This window comes from Artemia sp. Qi Xiang Cuo, chromosome 14, assembly GCF_049724085.1.
Source record: "Artemia sp. Qi Xiang Cuo chromosome 14, ASM4972408v1, whole genome shotgun sequence".
Taxonomy (NCBI): Eukaryota; Metazoa; Arthropoda; class Branchiopoda; order Anostraca; family Artemiidae; genus Artemia; species Artemia sp. Qi Xiang Cuo.
In genome coordinates this window covers 17,383,068-17,407,713 of record NC_142807.1, presented here as the reverse complement: position 1 = coordinate 17,407,713, position 24,646 = coordinate 17,383,068, and the positions used below count along the sequence as shown (strand labels likewise).

The following is a 24,646-nucleotide window of genomic DNA, read 5'->3' as shown; positions in this document are numbered from 1 at the left end:
CACTCCCAATTCATAAAACTTCGTCATCATGATCACCCCCTCGGTAAAAAGGGAAGTGGAATACTATTATTTGTAGATAATTATCTCTTTCCTAAATTAGTTCATGCTCCCAACCTTTCAGATTATGATGAAATCATTTGGGTAAGTGTAAGACCCTAAGTTTTACCAAACCCCTTTAATTTGACACTGTTTTGCTGCTTTTATTATTCTCCAAATCAAGATTCTGAACAAAGACAGCAATTCTACCAGCAACTGTATAGTTGTGCCAACTTTGTCATCCGCAAATTCCCGAACGCCGATATTTTCTTAGTAGGTGATGCTAATGATCTAAAGTTAAATTCCCTTTGTAGTTCCCTCAATTTAAAACAGATAATAAAAATACCAACAACCAAAGGAAATTCTACCCTTGATTTGACTTGCACGAACATGCACGCTTTTTACAGCCCACCTGTCCTTTTGCCCCCCTTAGGGGGAGCTACTATTTTGTTTATTAATGAGGCATCTCTCTCCAGCTTTAATCATACTTTTTCTGTTACTGAGTTCTCTTATCACCCAATTTCCAATGATGGCCTTTTCCAATTTGGATCTTGGATTACTAATGAAAACTGGCTGGCTTTTAAAAGGGAAAAATGACATTAATTTTAAAGTCTGTAACTACCAAAATCTGATTAAAACAAAATACATAGATTCCTTCCCTGAGTAAAAAGTAAAAACATGCTGTAATGACAAATACAATACTAGCCAATTGAAAAAGCTAATTAGAATTAAAATGAATCTGCTTAAGAATGAAAAAACATGCGAAGCTAACTCACTACGTAAACACACAAAAGAAATACGTAAATCTGCTTCTTCATATTACAAATGTAAAGTCAAGGATTTATTTTCTACAAAGCCAAAACAATGGTATAATAGAATAAAGAAAATTTGTGGGAAAACACATATTAATATAGATTTCCATTTCCAATAAGACCCCTCAGTTACAGTCGCTGATCTGAACAAATTTCTTTCCTCCATAGTTCAGAGCCTCCTTCCCCTCTCTTTAGACACTCCTTATGATTTGTGCTCTCTCAATTTTCCCGCTATTTCGCCCTCAGATTTGGAGACAAAATTAAGAACATTAAAAAGGGCAGTACCTGTCCACTAGACATCCCGATTGTACTAATTAAAGCCTTTGCCGACAATCTCTCAGAGCCTTTGTCCTTATTTTTTAATGAAATTACCTTTACTGGTAAATTCCGAAATTGTTGGAAATTAGGTTTTATTATTCCCTTAAAAATGAAAGGTAACAAGGAAGATTTGATGGTGTCTGTCCCATTACTCTTATTCCAGTTTTTCCAAATTATATGAAAGCTTTTAAGCTGAGTGGTTGAAAGTAAAGATAATCTCAAATGTTGACCAACGACAATTCGGAAACTTACGCTCTACCACCCTCTATCTTGTTCACCTTATGGACACGATATGTAACACACTCGAAAAACCCAATACCTGGCTCAATGTTATCACTGTTGACTTGCAAAAAGCTTTTGATTTAATTAACCACAATACACTGGTAGAAAAACTATCTAATGACTTTCAAGTTGACCCTTATTTAATTAAAATAATTGCGACTTTCCTCTCTAATAGAGCACAAGTCGTGAAATACCTGAATGTATATTCTGATACCCTCCCAATTTAGAATGGTGTGCCCCAAGGAACCCTCTCAGGTCCAGTTTTATTTCTTGCAATGACAAACAACCTTGTTGTCAATTTCCCGGATAGATGGAAATTTTTTGATGATCTAACTGTCTTAGAGATATGTTTCAAAAATTTAAAAAGTAACCCAATGGACATCTTGGAATCGATATCAGCCGAAGCTGTTAATAATGGCATGAGAGTCAACCCTTTAAAGTCAATAGTTTTAACAATTAATTTCCTTAAAACTCCCCTTTCTTTCTCCTGTCTAATCCCCCCTGAAATGTCTGTTACCGTTATGAAATTACTGGGTGTTACCATCTCAAGCGATTTAAATGGGATTGCCTTGTTAATGACATCTTAAAACGTGCAAATGCCGCATTTTCCCTCCTTAAACTCCTTGAAAAATTTAAATGCCCTAAATCGCACTGTTTGAGGATTTTGCTCTCATTTGTACGCCCAACCCTCGAGAACGCCTGTCCTGTTTGGCATCCTGGCAACTCCATTGAATTATCGGACAGAATAGAGACAGTCCAAAGAGGTGCCTAAGAATTATCTTCAATGAGGGTAAAGTACCTTATATTTCCCCTCTTCGGAGAGCTAAAGGAAAGGCGAGCAAAAATTTCCTCGCGTTTCACTAAGAATGCCCTTTATAACCCTCGGACAACTCCCCTTTTCCCTGGTCAATATTCACCCCTTCGACCCCGCCTCCCCCGTTCAACGAAAATCCCCCTTCTTACCCCAATAAGAGTTTCCACTGAAAGATATAGAAGAACTTTCATCCCTTACATAGTTGACATATTCAATCAGTGAATCACCGCAGCCTCCCCCCCCTCACTCCCTTTTACCTTATAATTTTTAATTTCAATATTCATTTTGCAAATTTTGAGGTTTTATTTTTTTTAGTCGCAAAACTAACTTATGTTTTTGTTTTAATTATGTTATCCCCTTTTTAATTTTACAAGTTTTCATTATTTTGACATTTTTGCTGATTTGGCATTGACCTTCAAATTTTATGACTTTAATTTGTTTTTGTTTCTAAAATTCTTACGTATTTGACATTGACATTGACCCTTTTAGAATTTTCTGTTGTAGTTTCTTTCTTTGTTTTTGGTTCTTTTTTCGTTCTATTGACGCTAAAGTGTGAATTCGGCCCATTTGGGCTTGTGTTTTTCAGTAATAATTCTTATCTTATCCTAAATAGAAAACTAGCCTATTGTCTAGATTGTCAACTTCAACACATCCAATACTAATGAGTTACTAATCACCCTACCGAATGGCTCGTATCAACATCCCGACTTTATCCTCGAGAATGGAGCTATCAAGAAAGTTAAAAACTTGGTCTCCCGGGAAGTCATTTCTCCTTCGACCTCTCTTTATGCGTAACTCTCAATTGGGTTTGATCTCCAACGCAAAAAAAAACTATTTGTAGTATTTCCCTTTAAGTTCTTCCCCCGAGCTACCATCCAGCTCGATTATTCTTTTGTAAAAGTCTTGCATTAGACATATTCCCAAATATGGATACTCGCTTTTTTGTAGGTTTCCTAAAACCCTACAGGCACCGCTCCAGAAAATCTAAAATAAAACCTCAGCAGTGCAAGTTGTAGCACCAATCAGGTGATTTTACAATATCTAACTGAAGAAATTGCTATGGTGTCAATGGCTGTTTCCTAGAAGTTCATCCATCACCTTTCCTTCGACGGGCCATCTCTACATGTATCGCTGTCTGCCAAACCAATACGCCAAACACTTATAGTGCATTTACACATTGTGAAAATCCGTCCGGAGATTCCATTCCGTGCTTGAAAAACTCTGTAGCTTTCCGTGATGATTTGGTCAAATCAGGACGGATTCTTGGCAAGGTTTCTAAATGAACAATACCATGACTATGGATCATCAAAAGCTTGATGATCTTATTACATTGATTCAAGGCTACCCCAGCTTGTATGATACTGATCACCCAGGCTATAAGAAAACCTCACCCAGCTTTCAGATGAGGGTAAGAACATTATGTCCTTCTTGATGCTTTGATGATAGATACAGGCACTGCAGCTAATTCTAATCAATTTTTAGGGAACATTTGGAATTCTTCTTCTAGGACTTATCCTCATCTTAAAAACTTAGGTTACGCTGATGCATTTATTTGAAATCTGCCTTACAACGTAGCACTTTCTGGGCCATCGTTCGAAAAGATACGGACGGATTTCCGCAATGTATAAATGTACCATTAGAGACACGGTATGGTTGGATTACCTACGAAAGGAAACGCCACATACTGAGTACTTGAAGAACAGCTTTGTAAGACGCTGCAACACCGCTTAGAATGTTATTATCCCTGAAAACCTTTCAGTTGATTCCTTTAAAAGAAACACAACTCTAGGGAGAAGACCTACCTAAATAGTTCATTAGTGTCATATCAAGCCCTAAATTTCTAGCAGTCTCGCACCATGAATTTAGTCATAAAATTTTTTTTGATCAACTCAACTGTTTAAGTTTTCGAGAAATTAGCGTTAGGAATATTTAAAACGATGTCGATTCCACAATCAAAGATTAAGGAGGCTAAATCCAATGTTTGAAGACAAACTCTAGAATTGGTGACTACAAAAGGCTGCAATCTTACATTAGTTTAGTCAGGCCCGAAGAAACGATACTACCATAATGAGAAGATAAGAAAAAGCTCGAAAAAAACGAGAATATTTACAGCCAGTGAAAATGAAAATACAATATATTTCGGCCGAGACCTCCCCTTGACCGTGCTCAGCTCAAAAATAGGAATTTTTGACCGAGAACTCCGCAATAGAAAATTATTCACCTCAATGAGGCTCTTTGCAGGAACGAGGGCCCGGTAATGTAAGTGCATTTAGGCGTCTAGTACTAGGCCAATGGACGAGGGGTGAAGACTACTACTTCTAACAACTAACAGCAACACCAAGCCGCCTGAGGCCAAAACAGCATCGCACGCTCCTCTATCCCAGTCTATTCAAAGCCTTCCTCTTTACACCCTCCAAAGAAGTTTCCATCTCCCTTAAATCTTTCTTTATGACATCCTCCCACCCCAGCCTCGGACAATCTGCTTTCCCTTCAGCCCTAGACGGTTGGCCAAAAAGGACATACTAAAAACGATGAATTAACAAATGGCATTTGAATAGTTACTGAATACTGAACCAAACGTTTCTAAAAGCGAATTTGACTAAAGTCTCAAGTACCCGAGGCGAGTTTACAAGCTACAAGCAGGCTTTTTCATAAGCAGATGCCAACTAGTACAGTATACTCGATAAGCTCGCTCTGTAAGCTACTTTTAAAACGCTCTGAACTGCCGGCGAATTTGTACACCATTCGCCGGCTTTCGAGTGAGCTAGCTTGTAAACTAGCCACAAGTATTCACATTAGCGTGTACACAAGTTGCTAGTAGCATTTTATTTTGTAGATAATATAAATATAATATTTAAAAAAACTTACAGGCATTCCTTCTGGAAAATTGGCAGGAATAGTTAAAGTGAAACGGAAGACTCCTCCTTGATAAAGGTTACTATGAACAAATAAAACACCATACCACTCTGTAAAAGAAAAAAAAAATTAAGAGTGTTCAGATTCGAATATACAAAAAAAACATTAAGCGAGTAATATTTAGAGGATTCAGTATTAAAACGGGTTAGAAAAAAAACGAAGGATAAGAACACTCCTGAGCCATTGCTGGGGCATAGAGCGCACAATGGATGTTTCAGTTGCTGGGTCATTTTTTTTTACAGGGACAATTAGCCAGCTTTTCACCTAGCCTTGCTGCGGCGGGGAACAAACCCCAGGCCTCGTACTGCCAAGCAGAGCATCGATCCACTGAGTTAAAACAAGGGTATAACAGGTTCATCACACCTTTTATTTTTTCAAAGTACCGATACCCAACACAGCTAAAGCAAGCAGGTACGCAGGAAAGGAATAGGGGCTTTGACATTCCACCCCGACCTTGTAGTCTCGAAATGGTTATGGTATTTCTATAATTGCTAGTATTTCTATAAATTCGCCTATTTTTGGTGGTTTAAATTTTACCCCCCCCCCCACCCTCACAACGAAAAGTCGGGTCCACTAGAAAAGTCTCCTCCATGAAAAAGCTCTAGCTTTATATTTGTCAACGTAAACATAAAACATTAATTAAGTTCTATATTGGCTGATCTATTGCAGCAGCTCTTGATGGACTATTGAAATCTAATTTTATTTCGGGCAAACATAAATCAAACCCACCCTGCTTCTCTTCAGGGTCGAATCTCCAGCATTTTTATGGGGGGGAGAGGGGTCCACATCCGGATAGTCGAGGGGCATGAAATATATAAGTTTTTTCTCCACATTATTGTAGGGCAACTGCCCCTCCCCCCCCCCACCCCCCAAACGACGACCCAGCTTTTCTCTTATGTATTGCTCAAGGCCTTCGTCAATAAGTAAAGATTACCAATCAGTCTAACAGTTCCATATTTATTTAAAACAACCATAACTGAAAGCCGAGGACATATTTTCATTTAATAATAATAATAATAATAATTTAATTACCCACCATCTACAAAAAGATTATAGTGGAGCACAAAAAAAGGAAACTAACTTCAAACAAATGCAGGTGAAAAACGACGTCTCATCAATCTGACTTTGAACACTGAATTGTCCCGAATGGTCGACCAGTGCTTGAATGACTCCGGAAGTCCATATTTTTCCAGTCGAGAATTCCGGTATCGCTTGGATATATACAGTAAAAATTTTGCATACTTATAGTAGCACTTTCGGATTTTTTCACAGTCTCTCACTGTCAGCACATGGGATGTACCGGCAAGGTAGATTACATGTGGCTGGCAAACTGAACGATAAATTGCAGCTAGAGATTTCCTGGAGTAGCGTCCGCGATTCGGCACTACAGACCCGTAAGCACGTTTAATGGCGGTGGTTGTTTGCTTGACGATGGATTGCCTGGTTTTACCGATCGTTTCTGCAATCATGATACCCAGATATCGTAGCTCAGACACAACAGGGACTGCATGACTGCCGAGGGTCACAGATTCACTTTTAGGTGCGTTGAAGGTTAAAAACTCGCACTTCTCTATATTGATAGAGAGCCCGATAGAAAGAAAGTCACTGTGGAGTCGACTCAGGTTATCTTGTAAGTCAACTTTCGATCTACTGAGCAGAAGGACGTCGTCAGCGTATGCAAGGTAAGACAGGTCGGTACCGTGAAGTAGAAGGGAGGGCGAGATGCGGTCCAGAATCTTGGAAATCGCATGTTTGAAAATGAGAGGACTAAGAACGCTCCCTTGCCTCAACCCTCTTTTGATTTTGGCGGGATCTGATGTTCTATCTTTCCATTTGGCAGAAACTATTGAATTTTCGTACCAGAATTTCAATGTTTTCACTATGCTCGCACTTACACCACTCAGCAGTAGAGCATTCATTGCTTGCATGTGGTTGACGCTGTCGAACACTTTTGAAATATCTATAGTACACATATAGAGAAGCGACTTGTTTCTCTCTGAGTCCATAAGCATGTTAGCAAGAAGGCAATGAGCCTGGACAACCGATACCTTTCTGGAATCCAAGTTGATTATCCCCGAAATCTCCATTATCCAGCTCGGAGAAGATCACATACTCAAACACTTTGCTCAGGATGCAAGAGACTGTTATGGGTCTGTAAGATTTACAGTCATTGGGATCTTTTCCTTTCTTGGCGATAGAAGTGATGACTCCTTTCAGGAAACTATTTGGTACAAAACCCCTGGTGATGCACATCTGGAAGATAAGCTGAAGGTGGGAATAGAAACTTTCAGGTAAGTGCTTGAGATGTTTTGTTGTGAGACCGTCGCCATCTGTCCCATTTTTTCCTTTGGAAAGTGTCTTTTTGACCGCGATTTTGATCTTTTCCAGGGATATGGGAACAACACAGCGCTGTCCCGAGAAGCGCGCAAGCCAGCTGGTGACTTCATTTTCATACTGGTTGGTTATGGCAAGATTCTCGTCTCCGTATACCGAAGCATAGTAAGAGTGCCAGTCATGCAGCGCCAGGGAAGTATTAGGTGCACGGTCGTCCGGTCTAATTAGACTTTGCCATGATTTCTTGTTCTCAGTGAACTGTTGCCCGATAATACGGTACATTTTCATCTCAGCTTTATATTTGCGTTTTGTAATCCGTTTCAGCTCGAATACAGTCCCGCGTAACGGTCTTCCGCAAGCAATCCAAATGTTTAGCCACATTTTAGCACGTCGTTTAGCCGTCTGGAGTTCGATGGATTCAGACCACATCGGTTTCTCTGTCCCAATTTCGACTCTTCTTGTAGGAACCGCTTTCGATTCGGCAGCTTTCAGAGCGTGGATAACTTGATGATAGTAAGTGTTGAGTTCAATAAGAGGCTGCCATGTTGGAATGACCAGTACATAGTAGATGAAACGGTACTTTTATGCAACTAAGGACCGAAGCGACAGTGGCAATATATAGAGCAATATTATACTTTTGCCAGTTTTCCTTGTAGACCCACCTTCTGGAACAGGCGTTATTAGTGCTCTGTGCTGAATGCAGGTGGAACGAAATTCCGGCATGGTCACTAATCGGATCGTCAGTACATACTGTAACTGGGAGACCACGGATGGATGTGGACGAAAGTACATGGTCAATATTTGACGTATGACCACTAGTATGGGTGTACGCAAAATCCAGGGACTTCGGCCAGATATTGTAAGAGGTTGGGAGGCAGTTTAGAAAGATATCAGACAGGATATAGTCCTTGGTAGGGTCACAGTTGAGGCTACCTGCTTTTAGCCACTTACTCCCACATTGCTCAATACACTCCAAATGTCGTCCAAGGGCATCTGCTGCTTTTGATAATTTTGCTAGAGAAACAGCATTATTGTAGCTAGTGGGCATGTATACATCGATGAACTTGATTCCCTCAGCAGAGACACATAATGGATTACTGCATCTAATCGAAGGCTTAGGCGATAGTTCCTTCCTAGTGTATATTTCCAGGCCTCCAAACGGACGCCCAGCTGTTGATCTTGTGAGCTGAATGAAGACATCGTGATACCGGTATCTATTTAATAAATTTGAATTCAGTCCAGAAAGCATATGCTCCTGGATAAACATTACGTTATAAATCTGGAGAAGATTGTCTATGGCCTTTTCTTTATTGTGACAACCATTGATTTTCAGACTAAGAGCTTTAAGAGACCTATTCATTGCTTACTCTTGTTTTTCAGAATCTCTCTTATTTTAGGGCATGTTAGGCTGAAGCAGACATGAGATCCTTCGCAAGAAAGGCATTTTGGGTCTTCGTTGCATGGCGTGTCTTTGTTACTAGTGTGAGGTCCAGCACATCTAGAGCATCTGGGACTGTTCTTGCAGTTTTCAATGAGATGGTCGTAGCTTTGACATCTGAAACATCTTCTTGGGGCCTCTTTGTACTTCGTTGCCCGTAAAAAGTCGTATCCAAGCTTGATTTCGTTAGACATGGCAAAGTTCATGGTCAGTTTATTTTTGAAAGTCAGTCTGACCGTTTCGCTTTGTCCGAAGCGGAGAGCTTCCTCTACAAGGCCTGGATTTTGCTTTACCAGTTCATTAGCATCCACATCAACGGAAAGTCCTCTTATTATGCCAAACGATTTTTCTTCCCTCAGTTTGCACTTTATGCTGTTTTGGCTGCCACTTGGCAATTTTGCGGAAAGGACGCTAGGGGCCTCACTACAAAAAGCTTTGGCTTTTACAACGTCACTGAATTTGACTTGAAGCTTATTATTTCTCAATTGCCCGACCCCTTGTATGCCATCTTCAGACTGCAGTTGACCAAATGTTTGTAGTCTAGTCAGGGGTCCATACATTGAGCGTCTTCGACGATTACAGTCCAAATTGGTTGCTTGTTGTTTGCTGCTGCTGTAGCGCCAATGTCTGGGGAGGCAGTCAATTTAACACCAGTCGTATACTGCTTGACCACGGACATAGTGCTCTTCAGATCCCGTATTTCTCCTAGCAGGATAGAGAAATTGCTCTCGGGGACCTGTGAGACTTGGGAAGGATGAGTGATGACAAAAGTTGGAAGTCGGATGTTGTTCCGGTCACATTCAGCTAGCAAATCCAGGATTTTTGATGTCGCTGAATCTTTTGTTCGGCTTTTCGTAGCTTGAGAGGCTCTTGCAGGGAATGTTATCTGAATGAGCTCCAATTTAGCGTCGCGTAATGCTGTTAACTCGAAGAAATCGCAAGTCATTTTCGACAGCAACGCTAGATCCAGCTTTCTGTTTGACTGGAGAAAGTTCAGGATTGGGTTGAGATGTAAATTTGTCTGTGCCATATTCAGCGCCGATAAGCAAGGGAAGCGTAGGTTCCTGCTACCTATTCCCCGCAGTTTAAGGGAGACCCCACTCCCAGCAGGTACGACGGCACTTGCAACAAGAAACCTCCCCTCTTCTGCTTACTTATTCGGGAAATCGGCACTGCCGTCTTTTTTTTGAGGGCTTTGGACTTTTGTACATTCACTACAGCACGTGGCAACACTGCACTGTAAAATTCGGGCACACCTTCAAAAGTTCAAAAATCAGTCTCTGACAACACTGCTCAGCGGAGTAGCCATTTTGTTTGAAATGAAAAATCCAGGAATGAGACGAGATGGAGGTTTGCAGTCGGGATTTTTATCACAGTCGATTCACTGAATTTTAGGGAGTCGATTGATATTTGATTCACCCCAAATCGGTAGCTTTTTCCGTTGTAACAATATTATTTCGCAAGGAATAGCTCAGAGACGTGATCGCACCAGCGTTGCCAAAATGATATACTGGATTCTCTTCTGGAGCAGAAGAAACTTTTATGGTATTAACCAACTTTAACACTCAAGGGAGATAATGCAAAAATCGTGAGCGTAATAGAAAAGGCTCAAACCTCCTCGGTCTAAAATTGTTACGGCCATTTTTGACCAGATGTGTTTTTTTATAGGATCGAAAAGCAAATTCTTTATTTTTATTAGCAGATGCTGATAATCAATGCTTTCTTTTACACATACTGAAAACTCAACTGAAATCGCATACACATACTATAATACCATAATACATACCCATAACACAGCATATACCCATAATAATAGCATATATCATATACCCATACCCATAGCATACACATACCATAACTGAAAACAGGAAACTTTATTTGTAGCTAGTTCCCTTCTGAGGCACATACCTGAAAATTTACCTATATGGCCGTAATCCACATGAATAGCGGAACTCCATAATTCAAATGCGTTTTTAAAAGCGGTACAAGTTTTGAGAAGCTGTTCACTTTCTGACTCCGTTAAAATAAAACAATGGAGAAAGGTGACAAAGAAAATTTATTTACGGTTTTAACCATATTTTACTAAGTATAGTTTTTAGATTAGTCTTAGTATTTAGTAACAATATTTTAACAAGAATACTACAAAAAAAATTTGGCAACTGAATATTGAAAGTGCCTTTGAGCAGCAATAACATGCAAGAGCAGTAACATTTCCATGCCTAAACATGCATGCCTGGCCATGCACCTTTTTAGGCGCAGATGATAACTACAGCAGCCCAATTAGCCTCCTGATTGGTAGAATCCGAAATCATAGACATGGAGTTCTAGACCCTAGAACTGCAGCTTGTTGCAGCTAAGCACCGAATTTTGCATGTGAACGGGAGCTGCCGGGTTGTCCGTTTGTGGACAGACAGATGTCTATAGATGTAGGTCTAAGTACATACGCATATGAAAGCCCCTTTAATTCTGGAGCAAGTGAGGAACTTGTATATTCAATAGCCAAATATTTGTTTCTTTCTTTTATCAATCCATGTTATTAGAAAATTTACATGCAAAAAATAAAGAGCAGTAAACTTGATCTACCCTCAGGATGTATAAATCGTAAATTAGCAAGTGAAACCTAATTTTGTTTTAGGAAGAAAAGGATGATGGAGCAACCATAAAGCTATTTCATTGCTAATATTAATAACGGGTTGAACGATAATTATAAAGTAGATGCAATTTTTCAAGATTTTATGAATATTTTCGACGCAGTTAGCCATGATCTTTTCCAATCTAAAGCTCCCATGTATAGAATCCGGGAAAAACATTTTTCCAGTTTGAAGAGTTTTCGACCAGATGGAAGCCAGCATGCAATTTTGCATGGTTATTTATCAAATACCGGTGATACATTTTTTGGAGTTACACACGGATTGGCTCTTGATCCTTTACTTTTGTTCTTCTTTGTAAATGACTTGCATCGACCGATTCAAGGTAACATCTTTCCATGTTGTTGGTGGAATTGTCATCATCTAAACCTGTTTTCACCAATGATACCAATTTTGATTATAGAAAAGATAGCAATTTATTTTAAACAGCTTTGGTTAATTCACTTAAAATTTAAAATTACAACTTAAAATTTTTTGTTTAAGAGCTAATAACATCAAATTTCAATATTAGACAATCTAAGAATAAAACCCTTTTATTTATTTTTTTTGCTTGTATTTAATCAGCCTATAGGGAATACGTAACTTTGAAAACAGATAATAGAAAAACAAATTTTTTTTCACCTGAAAGTAAGGAGTAACATAAAACCTTAAAACGAACAAAAATTATTCCGTATTCGAGGGGGCTGCCTCCTCCTCAATCCTTCGCTCGTTACGCTAAAGTTTTTAGACTTTAAAAAAGGTTTTTATTCCAATCCAATGGCCCTTATATTTCAGCAGTCGTTCTTAAAGAATTGAAACAAAAGTCAAACTTTAGCATTAAGACCAAGGGCTTGAGAAGGGGACACGCTCCCCCCCCCCCCCTATATACGGAATAAATTCTTTCTGTTTTAAGTTTTAATGTTGCTCCTTACTTTCAGTTGAAAAAAACTTGTTTTCTTTATTTAATTTCTGATAGTTTTAAAAATCATTCCCAAGGCTTAACCAAGATATGATGTTGGGTACCGGCCCCATAAACCCCCGATTTCTTGCTGTTAAATTGTATATATCTATAATTGTAAACTGATAAGTACCGTCGCGTTTTTCAAGTTTTTCAGCTCAAGAGTTAAAATGTTGGGTTGTAATTAAAATTTTAGACTAATATATAATCAAAGTTTTCGGTAAACAGTTGTTTTGTTGAATAAGCCTTTAATAATATTTTTACTACATAATTTCAGGTGGGACAAAAGGGATATTATTATTCATACGGATGGATATTCTGCGTGACTTTTGGTCTTCTACGGGGCTGAAGCCATCGCAACCTCTACCGTATGGTTATGTGATGTAAATACAGTCTATGAATATGTTTGAATATATTAAAACATTCTACATAAGCAGGGAAAGGGAAAAATTATCACTTAAAATTTCGGAAAACAAAGATACTGGTAGCACTTCCCCTCCCCCTCCCCAAAGAATTTCCTGGTGAGGCTCGTGATGCCCCGCCTTGCCTTTTCTAATATGTTACGCTAAATAGAAAAATATTGTCACAATGGGGGTGGGGGGTGGGTGCAATACCCCCCCCCCCCCCCCGTAGCACCAATAATAAAGACGAAGACCAAAAATATTCCTGGTAATAAATAGGGATTAAATATCAATTTCTATCCAGTCCCCCGCCACAAAATTCATTCTATATTGAACCTGAAGGTTCAATGAGAGTTAGGATATTTCAGAATTAAAATACACTCTTTGAGGCATCAGCCCCCCCCCCCCCCGCCTCTAACCTACAATATGACCCACCACTCCTACTTCATAATGGCTGATGAGCACATACATATCATTCTGTATAATTTTATGGAATATGAAGCAAATCAGTTTAGTTCAATGAAGGTTTAAATAAATGTCAGAAAAATGTTTGTGCAATAAGAAGGGAGTTACCACCCCTGCAGTAGTGCAGTGCCCTTAATAAGGCAAAGTCAAAATGAAAGGAAATGAGAGATTAATTCCTCCCCCCCCCACAAAGCCGTTTCTATGTTTGTCTGACGGCTCATGGAGACTTAGAAAACTTGGGCATCGAAACGCACTCCTTTAGTGATTTGCCCCCCTCCCCAGCTCACATAATGACCCACTATACATAGCTGATGCGCCATTATGCATCACAAAATATAATTTCATGACAAATCAAGTGAATCAAATTAATTAAAAAGGAGTAGGATAAATAACCATTTTAAGCAATTATTTTGTATGGAGTAGATGACTGTTTCAGTAACGGTTTTGCGCCACCCTGCGGCATTACTCCCTCTGCAACTGGGAAGCTCAATATATAGATTATATACTTTTAAATTGACTGGCTTTTTAAGAATTTTCGATCGATAGCAACTTGGTATTCTTTTGGGCAGTTTGGCGTTACAAAATGACAAAAAAAGCCACTTTCCGACGGTATAATCTTTTTGGTCAATTAAAAAGGGCAATAGAACTTTAATTTCCATTCCAATGAATCCTCTTTCGATTTCCTACGGCAATTGGTTCGATACAACCACCCCTGAGAAAGACAAATAAACACACACCCTGATTTTTCTTCTAAAAAAAAACAAAACAAAAAAAAACAAAGCGATATTCCGCATTTTTGTAGATAAGAGGTTGAAACCGCTACAGGAGAGTTATCTGGTATGCTTTATCTAATGGTGGGATTTTCATAAAGATCGCTTGACTTTTTGGAGGTGTTTACCCCCTTTCTCGGAAATCATGCAAATCTTCCCAGGCTCGTAACTTTTGATGGGTAGCATTAAACTTAAATGAATTTCATATATCTGGAATCATCATAAACAGCCATTTCTTTTGATGTTTTAATTGATGTTTCTTTTAATTCTTATCAAAATCCCTTTTTTTCGAAGCTTTGGTTACTATTCGCTCAAGTTGCTCCTTACTTACATTATGGTACCACGAACTGTTTCATGTATCTTTCAATGACTTAGTTTAAAATGTTGACAAGCAAACGATCTGGAAGATTTATGGAAAATGTAAAAGCCTCAAAATTTGGGGGCAGAAAATGTCCGAATTCTTCCTCCCCCTTTCGGCGCGCATAGATTCTTTGAGACTGATTAGACTGTTAATGTTTAAAAAGTATCCAAACGCAGCCTTTTATACTAAAATACAAATGTAAGCAGTTTTGTTCTACAGCTCAGTTTTTCGTAGTAAGTTTGTTTCGTGATTTCTTAGCAGCAATTTCTATTTTCCAGGTAAAAAGAAATGGAAAAGATTCAAAACCAATTTAAAAAATATAATTTAAATATGCCCATTCAACGAAGTTAAACAGAAAATAAAGCCAAATCCTGTTCCCTAGTATAAAATGCCTGATAATTACATATACATTATTCCCTTCCAGTTTTCAAATTTTTTTACGTCAACCACCAATCTCCAAGACCTAGGCCTTCATTAATTCACAGGTAATCATTGAATCTAAAAAGGAAATAAAGCCAAATGTTGTTCTCCAGCACAAAAGGCTTGACAATTCACTGAATTTGATTTTTCTTTCAGGGCTCCATGTTCTTTGGTATCAAGCCTTTAAGCTATAGATCATCATTAGCGCATGAATCTTCATTAGGTTTAAACATGAAACAAAGCAAAAGTCCGTTCGCCAGTATAAAAGAAATGACAAGTCACTAAATTTCATTTTCCCCACCTGTTTTTTAAGTTTTATGGTGTCTTATGGTTTATGGTGCCAACCTCTTAAGCCCTAGATCTTTATTAACCCAGTAAATTTTGGGGACTTCGAAATGCGAAGCGCAAATACTTAGCTCCCTGGCTTAGCAAGGTTTACTCTAGAAATCAGGTAACAGTTGCAGAGTTGGCCTTAAGATATTGATTTACCGAAACAACAGACGACTTACCATATAGACTTCTTGAAGACGGAATTACATACAAGCCAGGAATTTTCTGGTCAATCAAGCGCTTGCTACAAGAGGAAAGAGAATCAATATATTTATTATAAGTATAGGTACAATGGAAGACGGGTCTGTCAGTCTGCAGATGATGTTCTATTGAACCAACACAGCACACCTCATACTCATCAACTCAAAACCAAGCCAGACAGAGAGGTAGAATTAAATATATATAATTTATCACAAGAAGGAAAACACCAACAAAAATGCACGATTCTAGAAAAGAGGAAGAAGAATAAAAATAAACTAGCACCTGACTGCAGAGCCAAAAGACCCGAGGGAGCTGATAACCCCCCCCCCCAAAAAAAAACAATATGAAAATAAAAGAAGATCATAGGCATCAGGGTACGACCTTCTTCCCCTAAATTCCAGTTAGAAAACAATGCCACCACGAATGAATTTATTATTCCACATTGTTCTATGCTATGTTAGTCTACATTTTAGTCTATATTATTCCTTCTTCTTCTTCTTGTTTGGACTTCTATGGAGAGCCTAAGCAAGTTGTTGTAAAGTAAGCAGTTGTAAAAAAAACAGTTGCTTGGCCTGAAAAATACATAACTCTTTTTTACGTATAAAAGTCTTGCTGACAGTTTTCTCATCACCTTTTCATTCGTTTAAACCATTCTTTCTTGAATAATACACACTAAACGAAGCAACAGGGAAATAGAATTATAGTAATAGCAAATAGCTTTATAATAATTACGAGACAAATTGGAAGATTGGCATGCCCGTGTATAAAAAAAAACAGTTGCTTGGCCAGAGTCGACCCAGCTCTAAATGGGTACCTGGAGAAATTTGGGGGGGGGGGGGGAACACGGGACGGGAGATGTCGGATGATTTGCCCCCAACCATGCATTGCACTCCTGGCCGAAGGCATCGAATCAGGAGATCGGTATCTGCACAACGCAGACCATTGGACAGCATGCAAAGTTTTTAAGTTTAAGTCGATTTGCAATGATGAAAAAAGCATTGGGAGATTGGTCTGCCAATTTCTGAAACAGTTATTTGGTCTGGAAACATTGCTGTGTTATTTTGTTTTTTTTTTCAAGTAGAAAAAGTCTAGCTTAGTCAACTGTTTTCCATTTAGCTTTACATTCGTTTAAACCAAATCTTTCTTGATCAATATGTTTCACTTCAAGGGAATAAACTTATATTATATAGGTTTATGGCAAGTACACACATACCAAAAAAAGTTTGTCAGCCTGTAAAAAAAAGTTTCCCCTGGTCGTCAATTAATATAGGTTGTTTTCATTACCTGTTCAAGAGCTTGTGCAGAACTTTTTATTGGACATTACACATAAATAGCTAGTCTTACGTCTTTTTGCCTGATACAAATCTTGAACATTTTTAAAATTCAGAATTGCCCATAAATAGCTAAATCGTGAAACTGTCTTTTCCCTGACACAATCTTGGGGCAATTCAAAATTATTCAAAATTAGGATATGGACATCTAAAAGAGCTTTCCTTTCAGAATACTGCATATATCACTCTGAAAAGTACTACATCCAAACACTACATGTCAAAAAATATTTAGACACCTTTGGAGACATTATACAGAATACTTTAAGAGGAACCTACAGGTTTGCAAGTAAATTGAGAATTGATTTCAATATTACATATAATAAGATATAAATTGGAATACGATTAAAAAAAAAAAAAAAAAAAAAAAACACTTGCCATCAAGCAGTCACTGTTTGGTAATAAGTCAATAGAGTAATAAGTTTGGCATAAAAGGAGAGAAAAGGGGAAAGATAACAATAAAGTGCTGAATGCATTGATATTTTGAAGTATTTTTTTTAGTATCTTTTGAAGATATTCATAACTGCAAGGTCCCAATTAACAATAATGTTAGAAATTGGGAAATATCTGTATATGACATCATTGGTCAGACCAATTATTCCCTCCCCTCAAAGGACAAAAATTTACTCAAAACACAAAAATAGCCAAACAACGCATATAAACATAAACTATTCCTTGGATTAAACATGAATAAGTGGACTTTTATATGAGCTTTTTAGGCAATGTTTTATGCTTTTGATGTCTAGGAGGAGGGTGTAATGTACATACTATTGTTCAAGCAACCGATATTCCTCAAAAATTTTGTCTAAGTTTGAAACATTTCTTTGTCCAACAGTGGCACCAATTGACTGTCTCCGATGAAGTGGTTGAGCTTGAGCTGACGATGGAATAGGTGGCAGCAGCTTTCTAAGAGAGCTTCTTCCACTGGAAGTTCTGACAAACTGTGACTTCTCCACTTCTGCCATTTGATAAACAAGAATTCAATGGTTGAAGAAATGTATCGATATTCAGTCTTTCGCCATGATCAAACCTATAAATAAAAAAAAATATACTTTATTTCAAACTTAAAATCAATTTTAGTCTTTGTAAGCAAGTTCCAAGAAAGAAAGTGGGGAGTCAGAGGATTTTTCCAATGGGAGGGGTTCTTTGGAGCAATCTTATGGGAGAATATCCCACTTCTAGCTTAGTGATTGGATGAGGGACATCAAAGAATTTAGCTAGGGAGCTTCAAACAAATTGTGTGGGGAATGGCTTCCATACCCATACCTGAATAATTTGAAACCCACGTTAGAACTTTTCCAAGCACTTCCAATGATATACATGTCTTCATTATCTGGTTCCCAACTGCAGTTCTTTGTATTCTAGTGGTTGTCTTCTATAGAATATATTACATTTGAGACTTAAATTAAGAGACTGAAAACCCAAAATTAAGGTAAAACTTTTTGTCAAAATTTAGATAGGTAGGCTATAGGGCATGAGCACTGGTTCCAAGACTTACCTCCACTTTCATGCACTCTAATTACCTAATTTATTATTCAATTTTGGAAATTTTAATATCACTTAAAACGTCACTTAAAAGAATGTTCATAGTTCAAAAACACTCTAGCTTTATGTTCCTTGTGTTCAGAAATTAACAGACTGAAGCCCTACTTCTAGTCTTTCCTTAGAGGCTCAACTCTATTTACAATAAAAGGCTTCTATCTGGAAAAACACTTGCTTAGGCAAGTGGTTACAGTATGCAGCTAAGATGGTCATAATTTTTCAGCTTTAACTGAATAATTTGTGGATTAGAAGTTCTGTTTTTTTCTGTGAATATATATCATTGTGTGGCCATGTAAAAATAATGTTTTTATAGTAAACTTTAGAAGCATGTTGTCTTCAAAACTAAAACTTTAAGATTTGCAGTTCAAATTTAAAGTACCAAGGACATAAATTGAAAATATTTTTTATTATTTTGAATTTTTTTTTTTTTTTTGAAAATCTCTCCATTTTCAGTATATTCATACCTGAAAACCGGATTTTTATTATTTTCTTTTGGTTGTTATATAGCTATTAATATTTTTTTGTGTGTGTGTGTAAATTCTCTCTTTTGTTGACACACTTGAATGGTGAAAAGAAATTAGCAGAAAATTTTCTAGTTTACAAACAAGCCCAACACAACAGTTGTAACACCAATTTATCAACAGCTGATCATCAAGCAATGCAATAATCAATAGATTAGTACAACTGTTATGCTCAGTCAGGCTATTGAACAAATATAGACTAGTGTGAATATGTAAAAAAAAAGAAATAAAACTGATATTTTTAAATCAGAAGAAAATAAGGGTTTGATCAGTATGTCCATTGTCAACTAAAGGGATAAATATAACAGAAATAGATAGCCTAATTGGTCTTTCTAATAAGATGTATTTGTAGGTAAGTCCATTAACTAATGATTTAAAGTTTGTTATGTTGAATAATTTAGCAATATCCGTATTACTGCAAAGCTTATATTCATGGCAGTGTTAGTCTTTTGCTGTAACAACCAGGAAATTTAGTTTCTAGAGCAACCTGATGATACATTTTTTTGCTGCTCATTGTCTGCTGATATTTCACACACATTCCTTATGTTCGAACTTGGTGCCTACTAAGCACAAAACTACCTAGCTGCATGTGCAGGTTGTTTAATTAAAAATTGAGTTCCCAGGTTTTTCTAATTTTTTAATATGTATACAGTTGTGTAAGTTTCCACTTAGCCAATTCAAAGAATCAGAATTCATTTTTGATGTCCTTGGTACTTTAAGTCACAAATTGGAATATTGTTTGACTATTTGGACCTGTTTTTTTTATCCCCAAAAATGCCATGAGACAAAATACAAATTTGAGACTAGTTGTCCAGTTTAGTTGTTGTAATTGTGAGTTTAATTTTGCAGGGTAAATAAGCTAAGGCCTTTTTTCTGCAAGTTCTTAATGTTTTCATATATTTTTATTCCTATTTATGTGTATTATATGTACATGTGCTCCATATATTATAGGAAGTATGTTGGCCAACGATAGCCTCAACACTGTCTGCAACAGGCTAATTCAGAGAGACGAGAAGTTCTTTCTGGGTTGCAGCAGTAGCTAGCAACCTAGTACGAGACAATCATGTCTGTAAGAAATACTAAGAAATACAATGGCCCATAACTCTTAAAACTAGAGTCAGATCAAAAAAAGGAGCACACTATTGGAACTGCCTTGTCCGATACCCCTATATAAGAATCTAACTGTCCCTTGGTTTGAATAACAAGGAAAATTCATTGGCTTGAAAAACAAAAAAGTGGCTCCAAGCAGAATATGCTGCATCAATGGCATCTTTTATTCTTTCTGGGTTTTTTTTTTCGTTGCTACTCATAAAGAGTTTTTTTTTTTTTTATTAATAAATCATAAAGAGCTATTTAATGGCTCATTTGAAAGAAAATTTCTACATCTAGTGCCTTTTGTAATTAAAAAAACAGTTTTTAGAATAGAATCAATTTTTTACAAAAACCGCATTTTTGTATATCATTTACATAAAGGATCAATACAGCTCATTATAAATGGGGACTATGCAAGTTTCATTAGATATAGCTGAAATTATACAAAGTATCTGTATAGTTCAATGTAAATGTAGACATAGATATCATGGTTATAAAGATGTGTGATGCCTAGTAAAGAACAAACCAATACATATAGCAAATGAAAAGTATTATAATAAAAGCATCTTTTACAAAGTTTTATAATAAAGCACAAATGGTAGATAATAGTAACTGAAACATAGCAGTAAATAATAGCAGTAGCCTTAGGTTTAATGGTAGTATTATCATTGGTAAACTCTTTTAAGGTATGATACAATATTTGACTTACTTAGCTGCTTGATTCTTTGAACTTTGTCTCTTATTGTTCAAACCACTGTATATAAATAATAGACAGTATGATCTTTCCCTATCTCAACCATTATAAAAACCTGGACCAAGATGCAAGTGCTCCAGAAAACATTTAAGCAACTATAAACATAAGCAACATTTGATTTTTTTTCATGGGTAGACAAGTCAGATTTCTCTTGAATGCAAAACTTTGCTTCAACATTGTAACACTAAATTTTAAAGAATTTAATTTTAAATTAATTTATTCCAATTAATATATGAAAATCGGTAATAAGTAGTGCAATGTTATATGTTTTTAGGAATTACAAGTAGGTTTTTAAAAAACCTAAGTCTTGAGTTGGTTTCAAAGGCATTTTGAGAAAGTTTCTGTGAAAATATGTGTTCCAGGGTAATTGGACTGTTGATGACAGATCAAATGAGAGGAGCTGTTTGTATGTGGTGATTATATATATATTACAATGATAGCTTACGCCGATGACATTCTGAACCCCAGCCGCACAGTCGCAGGTACAGAGACCACCTTCTCCACACTACAATCAAATTACAGTCGCATTGGTCTTGAATTTAACCCACAGAAGTCGGATATTCTTCAGTTCAACTGGCGCCAAGAAAAGGTCTCGTCTCTGAGGCTGGGAGAACTGTCTGTAGCCCCTGTCTCGAAAATTATTTACCTTGGTTTATCAATTGGAAGGGATCTAAAAACTACCCGCTCCCTTCTTATTGGTCATCTCCGTAGACGCCTGACTTTTACTTACAGTAGAGTAGTCTCATCTAAAATTGGTTTCAACCATTTATTTCTTGCTCAACTTTATAACGCAATATTTCCTTCCCATTTCCTGTATATAAGCCCGTTTTGGAGAATTTTTCCCGAGCCAGAGAAAAGAAAGCTCAGATCCACGTTTTTTAAGTATGCGAAGTTCTTGTTGCGGCTCCCGCCGTGGACAAGAAATTTGCGCTTTGTTAAAAATTTTAAAATTGCGGACCCAACGGTAGCTATAATTGAACAAATTAAACGGTACAACGAGAAAGTCTCTTCCCACCCTTGGTACCGTTTGCTAAGGCAGTAACTCCCTGTCCATTTAATTTTATTTGCATATCTCTTATCATATTTAGTCTTTTTACGGTCTCGTATCATATTTAGACTAGTTGATTGAGTCCGTTGATTATGAATTGAAGTTATAAATTATTTTGCTGTAAGTTAGGTTAGTTGAATTAAAGATATCAATCATATTGCTTATGTTTCTTCAGTACTTGGGAGTTTAAAAAGTAAAATTTCTTACGTACCTGCAGTGCAGTGTATAATTGAGTTTTTGTTTCTCGTCTTTGTTATTTGTTCGATTGTATGTAATGTGTTGTAATTTATTTTGTGTGTGTTTTTTTCTTTTTTAGTGATACTCCGTCTTTTGTACCTTTTTTTGACGGGTAATAAATAAATAAAAATAAATAAATATATATATATATATATATATATATATATATATATATATATATATATATATATATATATATATATATATATATATATATATATATATATATATATATATATATATATATATATATATATATATACTATGAAAACTTTATTAAAAAAAGTTTTATTTTAAGAAAAGTAAAGTCTATATTAAACTTAACATCAATAGAAATAGAAGCCTACAATAACTCAAACTCAAAACAACCAGAAATCAGAGGCAATGTTATAGCATTGCCTATAGTAAAGGTCATACGGCTCCAATGTTTTATTATTATTTTTTTTTTTTTTTTCCCAGAGGCAGTTCATATGGAAGGAGTCGTAGTAGAAACTTCAAAGGGGGCTCATTTGATTGAAAATCGAGAGTTCTAGTTCCCTTTTTAAGGATCAAAAGTGATTGGAAGGCAACTAACTCCCCTTCCACGCCAACCAGTTCCCCAAACACAGCCAATTAAAATTTTGAGATCGCCATTTTGTTCAGCGCAGTTGATTTCCAGATAGGAATTATGTTTTTGAGGAGGACATTCCCCCACAGCCCTCAGCGCAAGGGTTGTAAGTTATCATAAATACATTCTGAGACCACCTTAATATCTACTTTGACGAGTGAATACATTGACGAGGCATCCTTAATATCTACTGTAAATGGCCTACCACAAACTTTTAAAGAGGTAATTGAGATAAAAAAAAATACATGAACCGAAATTTAGCAATAAATAGAGATACTGGTGATATTTCATTAAGCCCAATTTACGACAGTTTAATTTTGAAGGACTCGATCAATATTTTCACCCAGTATAACTTGAGAGAACCTATTTGAATCAAATGATGAACAAATTTGTAGGCCAGCCAAAGCTATGGCAAGACAAAGGATTATTGCCCAATCATCTTGGTAGACTTCTTTTTCATTGATTCCAACCTGGTTCTTATTTAGTTTCTGTTCTGATGTTGGCAAGTAAACCTCGAAAGGTTCTTCTTCTTCTATTAAACACCAGGCGGGCTTTTCAGTGATACTATTTAGCCCTTTTCCTTTTGCTTCACTCTGTGGGCTACAGAGCTACTGGCTTGATTGCCTCATGATTATTAGATATTTTCATATATTTTTCAGTAGATCTTTTGACTCTAGGAGTTCAATTATGAGATGATAGATGTCGATTTCTATGCTCTGTGTGCAGGTATAGTTGGCTAGGCTCTTGGCTGATAGTGAGATTTTGTGGTGTTTGAAGCATTCGACAAAAGGTTCGATTTTCGTTGGTAGCCTATCTTTTTCTTCTCTTTCTTTTTTGTTTAGCACTGAGGATGACTCGGCGGCGGTCCTTGTCGAAATATTTGCTTATTTCTTCTTCTTCATAGTTCACTACTGGCTGACAAAAATCCTCATTTTTTCACCTTTTTTTTATTTTATTTTTCTTTTTGTTATTTTCTTTCCTCTCTGAGTTTCATTTGTAATTTATCCCCTGGGGATAAGGTTTCTATAGAAAGCTTTGCTGTAGAAACTTCAAAAAAGGCTCATTCAATTGGAAATTCAAAGGGCTAGTGCCCTTTTTAATAGTTGAAAGTGATAGGACGGTAACTAACCCCCATCTCACGCCCACCTTTTCCCCAAACACATCCAATCACAATTTTGAGATAGCCATTTTGTTCAACATAGTCAAAAATTCAGGAAATTAGGTTATGAGGATAACAATCCCCCACAGCCCTCAGGGTAAGGGTCGTAAGTTATGCCCTGGGGGTATATAAGGTTTTTATAGAAAGCGTTGTCATAGAAACTTCAGAAAGGGCTCCTTTAATTGGAAATTTAAATGACTAATGCCCTTTTTAATATTCAAAACTGACTGGAAGGCAACTAACACCCCTTCCAAACCCACCATTTCCCGAAACATATCCAATCTAAAATTTTGATACAGCCATTTTATTCAACGTCGTTGAAAGTTCTGGAAATTACATGTTTCAGCAGGACACTCCCCCCACAGTCTTAACGGCAAGGGTTATAAGTTATGCCCTGGGGGCATATATGGTTCTTATGGAATGCTCGTATAAACTTCAGAGAGGGTTCATTTGATTGGAAATTGAAAGTTCTGGTTCACTTTTTAAGCGTCAAAAGATATAGGAGGGTAACCAGCTTCCCCCCCCCCCAAAAAAAAATAAAAACCTTTTTTCCCAAATGCATCCAATTAAAATTTTGAGATAGCTATTTTGTTAAAAATAGTTCAAAGATCATACAACAAAAATCCTGGTGTCAACAAAACCCCCCAGGGGCCGGCATTGTAAGTTATGCCCTGGGGGCATATATGGGTCTTATGGAAGGGATGCTCGAATTAACTGAGGACTCATGTGATTGGAAATTGAAAGCTTTAGTTCACATTTGAAGAGTAAAAAGAGATTGGAGGGCAACTAGCCCCCCCCCCTTCCACTTTTTCTCCAAACGAATCCAATAAAAATTTTAAGATAGCCATTAAGTTAAAAATTGCTCAAAAGTCAGA

At 37.0% G+C, this 24,646-nt stretch overlaps 1 protein-coding gene across 1 annotated transcript in view; it reads right to left on the bottom strand.

Moving 5' to 3' along the window:
• LOC148944218 (AKT-interacting protein-like) overlaps positions 1 to 24,646 on the bottom strand; it is a 54,175-nt gene that overhangs the window by 18,693 nt on the left and 10,836 nt on the right. Inside the window, exons 2-4 of the mRNA XM_089099695.1 lie at positions 17,580 to 17,841; positions 15,462 to 15,526; positions 5,131 to 5,228 (exon numbers count right to left, since the gene is read on the bottom strand). Coding sequence (XP_088955821.1) covers positions 5,131 to 5,228; positions 15,462 to 15,526; positions 17,580 to 17,776 — 360 coding nt within the window. The 5' untranslated portion in view covers positions 17,777 to 17,841. The remainder of the gene's footprint in view (positions 1 to 5,130; positions 5,229 to 15,461; positions 15,527 to 17,579; positions 17,842 to 24,646) is intronic.